Source organism: Columba livia, chromosome 1 (genome assembly GCF_036013475.1).
Source record: "Columba livia isolate bColLiv1 breed racing homer chromosome 1, bColLiv1.pat.W.v2, whole genome shotgun sequence".
NCBI lineage: Eukaryota > Metazoa > Chordata > Aves > Columbiformes > Columbidae > Columba > Columba livia.
This window is the reverse complement of record NC_088602.1, coordinates 143,791,370-143,806,442: the sequence shown is the minus strand read 5'-3', so window position 1 is coordinate 143,806,442 and position 15,073 is coordinate 143,791,370. Positions and strand designations below refer to the sequence as shown.

At 50.1% G+C, this 15,073-nt stretch overlaps 1 protein-coding gene across 6 annotated transcripts in view; it reads right to left on the bottom strand.

The window, feature by feature from the left end:
• CCND2 (cyclin D2) overlaps window positions 1–13,595 on the bottom strand; it is a 39,642-nt gene extending 26,047 nt beyond the window's left edge. For 2 of the 6 annotated variants that reach the window (XM_065034501.1, XM_065034511.1), the window contains exons 1-4: window positions 12,421–12,560; window positions 11,317–11,537; window positions 9,562–9,777; window positions 6,702–6,861 (exon numbers count right to left, since the gene is read on the bottom strand). In XM_065034501.1, the coding sequence (XP_064890573.1) occupies window positions 6,702–6,861; window positions 9,562–9,777; window positions 11,317–11,511 (571 nt within the window). In that variant the 5' untranslated portion in view covers window positions 11,512–11,537; window positions 12,421–12,560. Of the gene's footprint in view, window positions 1–6,701; window positions 6,862–9,561; window positions 9,778–11,316; window positions 11,538–12,012; window positions 12,302–12,420; window positions 12,668–13,388 lie in introns of those variants that run through there. The other 4 variants (XM_065034493.1, XM_065034479.1, XM_021288398.2 and 1 more) reach the window with 4 other exon arrangements.
• Between the last annotated feature and the right edge of the window lie 1,478 nt (window positions 13,596–15,073).

Genomic DNA, 15,073 nt, shown 5'->3' with positions numbered 1-15,073 from the left:
GAGTAGTGCAACAACGTGTAGTCTACAAAAATCTGAGCACACGAGCACGTCAAGGAAGAACTGGGTTATTAGAAAGCAGGACTTGTTTTACCTTCTAATCCCAGGCAATAAACAGCAGAAACCATACCATTCCCGTATAGGTATCACTTTTTCCTAAAGGACCTTAATAAAAACAACGGTTCAACCTTGCGCAACTCAACTAACTTCAGTGCTGGAAAATACAAGAAGCCGATATAAGAAACGGTGCCCCCTGAAACACAGCCACCTCTGGATCAGGCAGCTGGAGCCATCGAACAAATTCAGGGTACCATCAATCTGCACTCTGCTTTCAGACTGGAGCCAACACAGCCAGGGCACACACATATGCACATACCGAGGACGTTCTTCTGCCGGTGTGGCACACGTAAGCAGTGGCCAGGTTTTAGGACCCTGCACGCCGTGGCCGAGCTGTTTTGCTGGCTCTCTCCTGATCCAGTGGACTTCATGACCTCCGAGCCAGGAAAATGTAAGGTTTGACAGTGAGGGAACTAGAGACAGGAACCCAGAGAGGTCCTGCAAGGGGAAGCCCTAACTTGCAGCCAACAAATGAAAACTGCCGGAAGGAAAAGAGCATTGACAAATATCCAGGCTGAATGTTCTCGGTGTGCCAAAGCCAGGTGGGAACTCTACCTTCTCACAATGACCCTTGTTACGACTCTCGACACAGGTTGTTTGTTTGTTTGTGGTTGTTTTGTTGTTTTGGTTTTTTAACAGCCAGTTTTCATCTCTATAATTTGATAGAGGTTTATTTTCAGAGTTGCAAATGGAGAATTAGAAACCCCTGTCTTGAGGAAGACAATGCTTTCATACAGGGGAAAAAAAAAAAGAATGTTACCTCCACGAGGAGAACAGAATCATGACAGTCATCTACATGGGCTATAAAATTATATAGATAATAGTCAAATTTCACCCAGCCTCAAACGTTACCCAGCCAATGACTCTACTATGAGGACAAGCATGCATCTACATTGTACCAGGTAAGTTTAGAAGAAAGGTCTAAGGGAAAGATATAAGCAGTGAATTTAATTCTTGCCTGTTGTGATCTAAATGCAATTCCAGCATCAGTGTGCTACCTTTTTTTCAAATGCAGTTGGGTTTTACAGCATTGGCCATTTTTTTTCTCTTGCTCTTGTTATTTCTACAACATACAGCAATTTTTCCCCATGTTAACTATCGCTGCTTTTGAAGGCAAAACCAGACAACTTTTTAGCCCGTAAAAACAGTGCATGGCAGTGCCAAGTACAATCAAACAAAAAATTGTCAAGTAAAATAGGATGAAGACCTGCTTCTATTCTTTGAGTAGGCAGGAGAGCATATGCCTAATTCTGTTACTGGGCTACAGTAAGGCAAAAAGTATTTGGCCTTTATACAAATGGGTCTAAAGTATCCTAAATACTAATGCTACATCACAGCCATCCAAGTGAGGTAGAGAGAGGGAAACACGTTAAACAGTGTACGTAAAGTATACGAGTACTTAGTAAAACCTGCTTATTAGCTGATCATAAACTCTATTCCTGAACAACTGTTTGCACTGGTTTTTAGTTTCATTTATTCTACACCTTCAGTAAGGAAGATGAACCAAGGATCAAGATTCTGTTTGCACATGAGCCATCAAAAGGTCAGATCTGCAGCTGGTAGGAAGGAGGGCAACTTATCTGGCAGCACAGGAATTACACCAGCTTGTATCAGTGGAGTCTCTCTTCCTCCATTTCCTTCCACCTCATCTTCCCAGATCTGATGGGTCCTACAACCTAAAGAGTGAGTCTGCTCACAAGAAACACTCCCCTGCTCCTGCTACTTGTTGATGGAGCTTCCATGGTTCTTGTGGCTTCATTTCTCTGGAAAGCTCAATATGCTGATAGGAGCTGCCTCTCCCAGGAACAAGCAAGAGCCTTCTTTTGTATGGCAACAAATCGATATGGATTATTCTTTCTTCTGTCATGCAAGATGCATCTGTGTAATCACTGCCACTTTGCAACATGTATTTTATTTCTAAGAGATCAATTCACACAACAAAGCCTCTGTGGACTTCTTTCCCTCTGCAAAGAATAGGTCCTGAATAAAACTTGTATCATACTTTTATCCTCTGCAGGGACAGACCCCAGCTACTCTTATATTGGCAGAGATGGGAAGGATGCATAGTAGACTTGCCCAGCAGGAGTCCTGAAGACCAAATATGCCTCTTAGTGATACAAAGCATTCCATGTGGTTACCCTCCAGATCACTAGTAGGGTTTTGGGCCTCATCTTGCAGTCTTAGCTCAGACAACACTCCCATTGACGTCTGCAGAACTTCTGTCTGAGTGAGGACCCAGCACTTGGCCCAGAAGTTTTAAAAAAGCCTTCTCAGCTTTCAAATGCAGATGATTAATGTCCCAGCAACAGTGGGCAGAGGTTTGGCACACACTACAAAACTGACTTAAAGCTGAAATTTTCCTTCACTTTCTTAGCCTCTTTGCCGACACAGGCTTTGAAAGCCACCAGTCTATGAGATGCTGCATTGTATCCATCATGGGAACATCTCACCTGCCATAGGACTCGGCTGAAGCACAGGACAGACCATGCAAAGGGCTGAGTCTAGGAATCCACACAAGTTGCCTTCTGTCTCTGCAAGTCTGCAAAGCTTTTTGCTTCCAAGTTTTGCATGCCACTTAAATAAAACACTGAAAACCTCACTGAGATGAACCTCTCTTTTACAGTTTGCATTCAGAGATGTACAGCTCCTCTTCTGGAAACCCTGACTTGTGCAGCCTGTCCTCCCTCAAAACCCACTCCCTTATAGGCACTGAGATAGAAAGGGCTATCCTGCGCCAAAACAGTGGCACGTACGGCCTCCAACAAGAAAGCATAAGGCAAGGAAGCCGCTGTCCATCTGTGACTCTGAACAGCCTGGAAGAAATGACGGACACACTGAAGTCAAGGAAATAAGCAATGGTCTTCTTCTGGTCTGCATGCAGCTCCATAACCAGTGCCCTTTCCCACTCCTCTAGGAGTGATTCCTTGGCTTGGAGCATGGCACATACAAGCAAAGAACCCCAGAGAAAACATTCCCAAACTAGGGAACACCATGTGAGGAGACATGGGAGGAACACAAGGTACAAAGCAATGATCCCAGAGAGCAGAAGAAGGATGATCTCCATTGGGCTCACAGATAAACAGGATCCTCCCATGCTGAAAAATTAGTAAGCATAAATTTTGCCAAGCTTTATTGTAAGGAGGGTTCAGATGCAGGCTCTTAGCGCCTTTAAAATGCAGAAGACTCCTGAAGGAGGTTTTAACTTGGATGGGGAGCCACTAGTGGGATGAGATAACAAATGACATCATGACAGACTAGGCTATGCCAGTGCTTGTAAATCTATATGTGCTTCCCGCACAGCAAGCAAGGCAGCTTGAAGAAAGCTGGCCTACGCGTGGGCAATTCCCAGCCAACAGATCATGTTTTTGCTTAATGATGCACCCTGTCTGCATGGCCATGGTGCTGGAAGCACAGCCAGAACAGGCTGTGGGTGAATACCACTTCCAGTCATTTGCAGTGAAGAAAGAGGCTCCTGAAAGCATTGTGGGTGCAGGGCAGGGGAAAGAGAAAACTTCTTATTCAGGTTCTGTCTTGCTCAGCAGCCGTACATTCAGATGGGACCAAGAGCAATGAGGGATACACTCCAGTTTCAGCCATGCTCATGCGAATCCTTAATCACTGCAAGGACTGGGGAGAGGCTGTGTATTTAGATCCATGCAGCTTGTTTCACAAACTGGGCTCAAAATAAAGACAGAGAAATAGAGAGAATGCCAACAATCTAGAAAATGACAAAGAGGAATATACAAAAGAACTGAATATCACCTCCTTCTGTGTAACATTCAACTGGAAAGGAGAATAGAGATGTGTATCAAAATGATTCAACAGCACAACATCCAGAACTGTTAATGGCTGCTTCCCCATCTCCCTTAGGTGATGCAAAATATTGCAGGACCAAGATCCCAGGTGTCTCTGTGAAGGCAGGGAACACCCAGGAATTTCTGGTATACCGCTGTTGCTGCAAAATCAAAATGGTGCAGTTCGTAATGAAGAACTCAGGCTAGAGGAGAAAAGCTAAAAATACGCCAGATTTTGCACGATGCACTGCAGAAGAAGAAAAAAATACTTGAGAGATGAGAAAGCTGCACTGAGATTAATCAGGAAATAAAAAGATACTCAGTGCTGTGCTCCAAACCAGAGCTGTTAGCCAGCCAGCAAGATCAGGTCTTGCGACAGTAAAAAGACAAAACTGGGCTAAAAAACTGCATGGAAGGAGCAAGGGAAGAGGCAGACACATGTCAAAGGAGGTCATCGTGCTGAAAGAGGGCGAATGGGGAAATGAAACAGCAGGCTTAACCCAAGCCAGTGGAGAGCAGAAGCTTTGAGGGAGAAAGGGAAAGAAGAAACAGAGTGGCCAATGAAAGCTCTGCAACAAATAGGACAAGAAAAGGAAATGACAACTGGATCTGGAAGGAAGTTTGATGAGAAGGGGCTTTTCTTCACCAAGGAGGGCAAGAACAACTTTTGAGAAGAATGGCAGTGAAATGGAAATACAGTAGTAATAACACAACATTTCTATAATGGGGCAGTATCTTGCTAGTAAACTGGAAATGAGGGAGAAAACTGGGAGTGAGGGCTTGGTAAGATCTCTGCTTTCAAAACTACAGTGGTTTGTCGGTCCTCCTCAAAACTACATGCCAACAGAGCGGTCTGTGGAAAATTAGATGAGAATAAAAGAAAATCTACAGCCACCACTATTGTGCCCTGTCTTCTGGGAAGCTCTGTATGCAGCAAATTATGTCTTTCACATGCAAGAAAAGAAACTGACTTGTTGCCTCTTTAAACTCCCCGTAAAGGACTTCAGTTCCTGCATTGGAGACTTACAACATGAGAAGCAGATCACATGTGGGAAACAAATGAAAGAAGTGCATGACTGGTTCAAGGGTTGGAAAGGAGATGCTATTGGGTCTTGGTAAATGGACTAGTAAATCATGGAGCTAACTGTGAAAAAAATAATGGAGAAAAGGTGGAAAGAAGCCACAGACTTTGGAAGTTCCTTCACGGCCCACAGTGCTGTGATGATCTGACTATAAGGAAAACTGCAAGGGCAAAGGATTACAGACCAGAATTTGAAAAGTTAAATCGTAACTAAATCTATGTCTCTCAAGAAAATGTCTTCTTGGAAGAGATAAAAATAAAACACAACACAATTGTAGGAGGTTAAAGTGAATACAGAGAGCGAAGATTGGTCTGGTTTGGAAGACAACATCCAGGTACATCAGAGGTTGATGGCTGATGGTGTTGTGAGGAAATGTCCACGAGAAAGACCACCTTCATTAGAAGAAAAGGAACAGTGTGAAAGAATCCTAGGGAAGGAGAGTAGGCAAAGCTGATGTGACAGACTAATCCTACGGTAAAAATCTAATCAGTCCAGAAATGACTGATGAATTACCAAGAGTGATCCTGCAGACTTGGAGCACATTGATAGCCAAAAACTCAACTACCCTAACTCAGTCAATGTAAGATGCTCTAACACAGACTGAAAGAGGTAGCAAAAACTCACCTGCATTGTAAATGCAGTCACTACATCCCAAATATCGAGCAGACATATCAGCAGACATTCATACCAACAGCTGCACACCGTCTTCCTTTTCCCTCTGCAAACACGCAGGCAAAACTATTTCTATGACAAAGGACTAGGTATGTCAAACTGTAGTGAATGCAAACACCGAGCCATATACTACTTGATAATAACCCTGGAAAACACTACATGCTGTTTATCTGTTCCAGGTCTACAGGTTCTAGCTTCTAAGTGGTCTAACTGTTTATCCTTCGGATGAAGATTAAGAGTACACTTATTTTCTAAAAGTCAATGGAAGGAAAAAAAGAAAAAAAAACAAACAAAGAATTGTGTTTTGCTTACAGGTATAAATTAAAAGTCTCTCTTCCACAGAAAGAATGATTGTCATCTAAATCTTCAGCAACTGTATTCAGACAACCATACAACAAAAGGGCAGTGTAATGGTTCCATATGAAACAGGCTAGTTTCACCGTGTTCTTGGGAGTGAAGTTAGAGAAAAAACCCAAATTAAAAAAAAAAAAAAACAACAAACTTTAAAAGTTGTCATTCCCTATGCTTCTGTAATGAGCTAGCATCAAATATACATTAAAATACAATTTTTGCCTTTATCTGGACAGCATCCAGTTAATTAAAAATGTACAAGCCCACTAATTTAATGCATTAGCCCACAGCGTTTTGGGCTAATTTGCCATAACAGCTTCCAGTATTTTGGTTGTCCCATATCTGTCCTTACAAATGACCTGTGGCCCTTTAAAAAAAATTAAGTGAACAGGCAAAGCAGAAAATCACACCGTCTAATCCAGTCTTATGGACTTTACCACAAAAGCACCACGCGTTAGTAGGAGCAGGACGGCAACTGCACTACATCCCCCAATTGTATGGATCCTGTTTATACGCCATTTCAGAGCTTGATTCACGAAGCCTTTTGTGAACGGTCCCACCGGCTTGAGTGGCTCTTCCCACGTCACTTAAGGATGGAGGGGGTGAGAAGCCCTCGTACCATCAGCGACTCATCTGCCCTTTCAACTGCAGGGCCAGCAGCAGAAGCACCCAGAGCACCTCGGCCTACCTGTGGCACAAACAGCAATGAACGTTTGCGCATGCTTCCGGATCAAAAGCAACTTGTCTTTAGGCAGAGGCAGCTTCCTTAGGATGTGTTCAGTGAAATCGTGCGGGGTGACGGCTGCAAGGTTCCACTTCAACTTCCCCAGCACCACCAGCTCCCATTCCTGCAGGGGGGTAAAGGGATGGGGAAGGGAAAAGAAAAGCCATAAGCAAACCTGGAAAACAAACCGCCTCACTTATTTCTCTGATTGTAATTATATCACTGCTGAATTGGTTTTGCTCAAACATTTTTTTCCATATGTCCCTACTGCTTTGAAGTTGCTGACTTTTTTTGTAAAAAACACTGGAAATGTCAAGCTCTACTGAATATAATGAGACCTGGCAGCTCCTGCCAAGATTTTACTTTTTTTGTATCCAGTGCTGAATGCCCACCCAGAAAGTTTAGCCTGCAATTAGATATTGCCAAGGTCACTGTGGTCCTTTCCTAGTAACTTCTTTTAAATGGCTATAGTCCTTACTTTATAGCCATTTAAAGTCCTAGGGAAAACCATGCACAAAAATAACGTAGATGTACATAGTTTTTTTTAACACTGGGGAAGTTAGCTTAATGGCATTCTCTCCCAAAACTGTATTCAAAAGCTCCTGCAGATAAATCTGGTGGTACTTGAACTACTTCAAGACAGGCTTTGCAGAAAGGAAGTGCATGTAACACAGCTGAGCAGTAGCCTGTGTAAATTATCTGCCAATAAATCACATAGGATCCATTCCCACATTCTTTGCACGCCCAAAACTTCCAGTGAAATCGAAAGAAAGCTTGGGCACATATGTAACTCCTGGCCATTCCCTGCAATAGGATTACATGTAGAAATGGTACCTAATCAACAGAACTGGCCACAGGGTTCAAGCAGGGCTAGACCTGCATGCTTCAACATTGAAAATAAGTTTTGAATACCTTACAGTGCCCTGCAGAGTGAACAAAGCTCAGGCCTTGAACTCATTTTTGTCTCATGCATCAACCATTAGTTATGAACTAAATTCTATGCACTGGTTCTTGAGTCCTGATGATGTGTGAGCCTGATGGAGCCCAGCATGGAGGGGAGCCCCAGCTAAACTTGTAGAGCTGGCAAGTCAAAAAAAAAGTCCCTTAGTTTTGCAGCCGAGGAGACGTCAACCAGTGTTGCTGAGAAACCATAAACATGGACCCCACAATGCCATTTCTGCAGTCATTTCTCTGAATAGACGCCTGCTTTAACAGCAAGTTACTTTCCTACAGACATTCCTGCTGGATTATGACAGAGCGCTCCATAGCTTGAAAACTCATGTTCACGTATGCAACTGGCCCCAGAAACTAGATTTATTTCTCAAGAAAACCTGTAGAATGTTTGAACATAATGGCAATTACATTAAGTAAAAACTGACCTTTGCAGCATTACTAATATGGTATGTTTTGGTATAGAAAGGCACTTATTCTAGAAGACTAACTACAGGGAAGTACTTTAAACATGCTTAAATCCAGGTGGCACAAAAAGGTAGGCACACTGTTCCACATCTTCTTGTGCGGCAGCCACAGCACTTGCTGCAACGCTCTGGACTATCAACAGGACACCTCACGTCTGACAGTCATGGCAAGGTTTGCAGTGCAAAGCTCTTTACTCCCCAGAAGGATGAAGTCCCAGCCCCGCCCCGGGGGGAATTCCCACTGCCTTCACCCAGTGATTCATAGGAGAAATTCTCCTGGGATTCCGCTGGCTAGTGTATTCACCAGGATCTGTGAGAACAAAGCTATCTGACTGGATATACGTCTCACCGAGAGGCTTAAATACTTGCCTATGCTCTGTACCATGGAGCGCTCTGCGAATATTAATTATTCCATTAAATATTTTTAGATTCCTTTTGTTTCTGCTTGCACTATGTCTGAATTGCACACAGCAGAAGTACCACCATGAAAAGTACCAGACGTGACTTTTACTCACGGCGATGCTTAACCCGAGCTGAATGTTCATCTCGCCACCTGCCTCAGTAATAACCTACAGGGGAACCACCTTCGCAGAAGCCACACTGGCAAGCCTACGGCTTCCCAAGTTGTAACACCAGCCGTTTACTCGCTGGCATCAGAGCCTGCCTAGATCCCACCCGACAGCAAAAGTCCTCCTGGCGTTTAGCAAGGACAGTAACCCACCCCGATGACACCGTCGGGCACCTACAGCAGCTGAACAGGCTGGGGGAGGAGCGGGCTCCGCAGCCGGCGAACCCCCGGAGCGGATCCCCCCGGAGCGGATCCCCCCCGTTCCGCCGCCGCCGGGAGTGCGGGGCCGCCTGGCAGCCGCTCCAGGACTCAAGTCCCGCCCGCCGCCGCTGCCGCGTGTCTGCCGCCAGGTGGCGCTGCCACCCCGCGCCGCCCACCCCGCGCACGTGCGCCCGGCACCTCCCCGCCGGCCCCGCGAGGTCCCCGTGCGGGGACACCCACACCCGCACCCACGGGGGGACAGAGCGCGTGTGTGTCTGTGTGGAAGGCGGGGACACGGTCCCCGCCGGCAGCGCAGTGCCCGTGGAGGAGGCGGGGAGCGGGTCTCAGCGCCACATGGCCGGGCGGCTGCGGAGGAGCCAGAGCCACCAGGGAGGTCCTGCCTGTCGCTCCCGCCCCAGCACCACACGCCCGGGGTTTTGGGTCGACCCCTTTCGTGAACCTTTAGCATTTTTTTTTTTTTGCAATTCACAGCGTGTGTAAAAACCCGTCAAAAGCGTGATTTTTTTAAGGGAGGGCAGTGGCAAAAGTGACGGCTCGCTGTGCAAGAAAGGGAGAGGGAAGGTGAAGACCACCAGTGCAAGAGCTGTTGAAGAGAAGGTGGAAGGGGGCTGCTTACCAGCAGCTCTTGGGGTTTGATGGAATTGTCCGTGTATATGCACAGTTTCTCGGCTGTGAGGGGGATTGTCTCTTTCAGCTTCGAGGCCAGGAACATGCACACTGCGCCCAGCAGCTGCAGATGGCACTTTCGAGTGGGCACCACAGCTAAGAATCTGTCCAAGTAATTCATGGCCAGAGGGAAAACTTCTTCTTCACACTTCTGCTCTTCACAGACCTGCAAAGCGAGGAGCGTGGGGAAGGGAAGATGGGTTGGGAGGGGGATGAAGAGAGACAAACATAAGAGGGAAAAAATAAATAAATGAGTGATCCCACAAAATAGACCATTGCCTCCCTGCTATGGCTCCTGCTATTTTTGTTTCCCGGGGAGCTAAATTTTGGGGGAGGGGGAGATCTCTGGAGAGGCTGGGAAGGCTGTCAATCGGCTTTCACATTCCTTTAGTTCATTCAGTAAGAAATGAATTCAAGACACTGTGTGGGAGAGCCGAAGAGCCCTATCCAGCAGCAAGCTAGCAGCCTCCGACTTTTTTTTTTTTTTGCGACCCAATTTTTTCTTTTTTTTTTTTTTTTTTGATTTCGTCATATTTTCAAAAAATCGATAAAAATATTAAAACTTCCCCGGGGGTCCCGGTTTTGGTGCCGGTGGCATCCTGGGACGGTCCCCTATCGTTTCCGACAATTGCAAAAATTCCCCCGAGGGGTGTCCCCCAGCCCTGTGCCCCCGATCCGGCGTGGGAGGGGAAGGACGGGAGACACAGCGACGGCGAGGTGGGGTGGGGAGAGCCCGAGCAGCCCGGCTCCTTTTAGCAGGAGCGAGCGAAAAAATTGTTTCAAAAATTTACAAAAAATCGGAGCTTGGGAGAAAAAGCACAAATCGCACATGAAAACCAAGCGGGGAGCCTGTTCTTTCCAACCCAGGTGTTTTGGTCCGGGAAAGATCTCCCCCAAAGGAGATCCGAAGGGGCAAATGATGGGTGGTGGGGCCGGGGCAAGGCAAGCGAGTCTGCAGGGATCTGGGCCCGCTGCCGCTCCGCCTGAAGTATCGGGGCGAAGGGGGGATTCGCCGACCGCTCGGACTGCCCCAGCAGTCCCCTGCCAGGCCGGGGGGACTGGGGTGCAGCGACGGGGTGCACTTCCGAGCCCCTTCTTAGAAAGGAGGGGTAAAGACGGGCTCGGCGCCTCCGAGCAGAGTTGCATGCAGCGCAACATGGCGAAAAAAAGGCACGTCCTCACCACTGCATACGTGGGCACAAAATCCTCGCTGGGCAAAACGCGGGGGGCACCGGGCACCCTCCGTCCCTCGCCCTGCCCCGGGCGCAGCTCCCTTTTCCCAGAAAAGCCTCCATCTCAAGCGCTCCCGGCCGCCCGCAGCCGGAGGCGGCTTTTCTGTGCTTTTTAATTGAAATTGACTTTTCCAACTTCCCTTCCGCCCCCCACCCCATTTCCTCGCCTACAGCACCCCCGCTTTGCGGCAGCCCCCCGGAAGGGGCAATTTCCACCGGGGTCTGTCGATGCTCCCCGCGCCCCTTCCCCCACCGCAGCACACCGGGTGAGCTCAGGAGGTAGTGAAGGGGAGAGAAGACGCAAGAAGAACCCCCACCGCGACCGGAGGGGCAAGAGGCTGCAGGGCGAGAGGGGGACGAGGTGTGGCGGAGGTGCTGCCAGCGACGAGGAGCCCGCACCCGGCCACCCTGCTGCCCCCCTGCCCCGGCCGGCACCGCTCCGAGGGGCCGGGGGAAGGCACCGGGATACAGACCTCCAGCATCCAAGTGGCCACCATCCTCCTCATGAAGGGCTGGATGTCCTTCTGGACGCATTTGAAGTAGGAGCACTGGGGCAGATACCTCTCCTCTATGGTTAATAAGTTGTGCAAAACGCGGTCATCGTAGAGCAAGTTTGGGTCAGGCAGAGCTCTCCTCATGGGATCCACCTCGCAGCACAGCAGCTCCATGTTTCCAAAGAGATCTCCCTCTTTCTCTGATGGAAAAGTTTTTTTTTTTTTTTTGAGGGGGGGAAAGGGGTGGGGAAAGGAGAGGGGTAAAGGAGGAGGAGGGGTAGGTGGGTGGGAGGAAGACGGCAGGGCTTTCCAGCTCGCTCCTGCCTCCCTTGAAACTCGTCTCTCTCTCTCTTGATTTCTAGCCTAAAGTTGAAGCAAAAGTGACGCAACTCGCCAGGGCAGGCAGTTCTCTCTCTCTCTCTCTTGTTATTATGGAGAACAGCAGCTGGTCAGACGTAACATCAAACGCGTTTTTTTTTTTTTTTTTCCTCTCTATAAGCTAACAAGGAACCAGGAGGCCCTCGTATAGGGACACATACACAAATGACAGCTTCTCTTTTTCTTCCTTCCAGCAACCAAATTAAATCCGCTCCACACTTTCCTCTGCGGGTGCCCGTCTCAATCTATTTCCCCTCTCTTATTGTAAGAAACTACGGGCTTTCCCTCTGTACCTACCGAGACGATGGTGGCGAAGGATGAAATGTCCTGGGGCTCAGCAGGGTGCCAGATGCACGCCCCGTTCACGCCGCTCAAGCCCTTGATTCACTTCTCCCCCCTCCCGTACCCCCTTAATCTGCAGCTGCAGGGAGCACACAGCTCCCTGCTAACTGCAGCCTAACAGCAAATCCGAAGAACACCCCAAAGCTCCTCGAGGGGTGGGGGTTCGGCGGCGTTCGCGAGCTGAAATCTAACAACAATCACCATGCTACTTCCTCCGGCATACATACGCGCTACTAGCAGGGGAACCGTTTTAGCACGGCATGGCCACACTGATATAACTTTCTAGGAAACGCAGCGAGGGAGGGAGGAGGGAGAGAGGTCACCGGGCGGGGGGGGGGGAGGGAGAGAAGTTATGTCCCGTACCGGGTGACTTCCACCCTACTCGGACTTCGCCGCCGTCGCAGTCGCTCCCCGCCTGCAAAATGTGTCAACTTTGCGAAGTCTCTGCCGCTGCCTGCTACGGAGAGCAGAGGCTCCCGAGGGGGAAGGAGCTTCCCGGGGCCGGCAGGGGATGAGCTGCCCGGGTGGGCGCGGAGCGGCAGCAGCCCCGCGGGGCATGCGAGGAGCACGCTCCCCGGAGCAGCCGTCCCCCCCCCCCCCACCGCGCCCCGGGCGCCGTGGAGGTGGGCTAAGCTGGAGGGAAAGAAATACCGCCTTAAAAGTGTGAGTGGGGAGTTTGGGGCGCCGCTTCCCCTCCCTCCATTTGCATAGCCAATAGCTCTGGGGCTCTCGCTGCTGCGCGCTGATTGTTACCGGGCAGATTATATTTTAAGGACGCATGCTGCCCGCCACCGAAAGCAGCCCGGGAGGAAAGGGGGCGAGGTGCAGCCCCCTCACCTGACCGCACCGCCTGTCCCGGGAGCGGCGCGGGTCCTGCCGGCATCGAGGAAGGCGGGCGACCGGCCGTCGTTGCCCGCGAATGGGCAAGCGCACCCTATCCCTCGCCAGCCTTCGCCCCTCTGCATCAAAAAGGATGGGAGGGATGGGACCAGCTTTGCCGTGGGTGGCATCTCTGCGGAGTCCAGCGGCAGGGGGTCCCCTGCAAAAACCGGCTGGAACGGCCCAGCACCTAACGCGCCCGTAGGAGCAAATGTCTACTTCGCCACCAAAGAGCCAGCAGGACTCCCATCCCGTCCCCGGCAACACAGAGCCGGGCCAAGACAGCCAGGCCGAGGCAGCCGAGCCCTCCACGCGTAACTAGCAGCATTTCCTCGCAAAATCAGTTCCGCGCCCCCCTGGTCCCGGCCACAGCTGAAACGAAGTGGCGGCGGCGGCGTCCGGGCACTGTGTGTGGCCCCTCGCCCGCGCACCCCCCCGAGGCGGGAGCTTACCGGGGCCGAGCCCACCGTAGGCGGAATTGGGCAGAGCTTTGCCCGGCAAGACTCGCGTATTAGGAGGGAGAAGGAAGGCAGCGAGGAGGGGGCACCCCCCGCCGTACGTCGAGGGCGGTGAGCGGGGACCCGCTGCGGCGCGGCGTGCTCCGCAATGAAAGGCTCTTTAAGTTCCACCATTCATTTCCCCTTCCTGGCTACTCCTGTGAACAGGGAGCGTGTTGTGTCAGCGCACGTTTTCCTTCTCCAAACTTAAATTCATAAGCGCTCCCGTCTGGCTTTGTAGCCCGACAATGCAGCGATTGTGATTTATGTGGGTTTCGGGGGGGAGGACAACGGGTGTCCTAATTGTCCAGCACCGACTTTCCGAAGTGGAGTGATGTCTGGGGCACGGCGCGGCTGCCGGCGGCGGCGACCAGGGTGAGGGATGCGGGGGCCCCCCGCTCCCTGCGATGTGGCGGCCGCCGGGAGAGCACCCAAGAGCCCCGCGGGCGGGCAGCTGCCTCCCCGCCACCTTGCTGGGGAAGGGGTCCCATTAAGGAAAAACAAAACAAAACATAACCCTACATCAATAAATGGAAGCATGTCAGCTCTGCACGCGGAGGTGCCGCTGATCTGCAGCGACGTCATTAAAAAGACAAAAAAAAACCCACCCCAAAACACCAAAAAAAATCCCACCACTTTTTCGCCGGTGGGACGGCCTTTTTATACTCCGTACAGTTTCCAAAGGGGAAACGCCGGTCCTGTGAAACGCGGTGGGCGCGTAGGCAGCCTGGGCGGCCGTCGGGCGCCCCGCGGGCGCGGAAACCGGCGTGCCCGAGCTGCCCCCTTCGCCTTGTCCCCGTGCCCACGAGCGCTGCTGCATGCGTTTGGAGGCAGCAGATGTTTTAACAGCCTCCGTGTAGAGATTACCGAGTGCCATATGTTAAATACCACCCTTCCCCCCGGAAAAAAACAAAACAAAACTAAAACTTTTCGCACTTGCTCCCCTTCTTTTGATGAGCTGCTTCGCCCGTTTAAAAGCATAAATGATTAAATCAAGCATCGTCGGTATATGCTTTTTCCGTCGGCGGCTCCGGGAGCGGCGGTGCGCGCAGCCCCAGGTGGGCGCTCCCGCGGAGCAGCGCTGCGCCCTTTGCGGAGCTGCCGCCTCGCCCCGGGACAGCCGCGCTGCTGGCCCTCCCCACAGCCCGGTGGGAGGGGATCGTCCTGTCCCCAACCTCACCGCAGCCGCCCGGGAGCAATGCCGCGGTCACCACTTATGTTTTGGGAGTCCCTCTTCTTCAGGTCATCAAATTGTGGTGTCACCGTCTCCTCACCATTAACCCGCACTCAGTTATCACGAAATCGGTAATATGTAATGGTATTTTATTGGTGTTAGTCCGAGAGTGCTTTAAAACCCGGCGACTCGCGTTTTTTTGAAAAATAGATCTTTAATTCGTCATCACTCCTATTTATTTCATTTATTTTCTTTGCGAATCCCAGAAAACCATCTTGAAGGTGCTTCGGGGGACAGCATGGGATCGAGCTTTGCATTTGAACTGCAGACCAATAGACATGTTGTGTGTGCGCGCCGGCGGCCGCAGGTTTTTTGTTTGTTTAAATGAAATAAGTATTCCCTTGCAGCGCTTGAAACCTGGAGTGTGAAACGTGAGAATCTGAAAGTGAAACCGACTGGAAGCCAG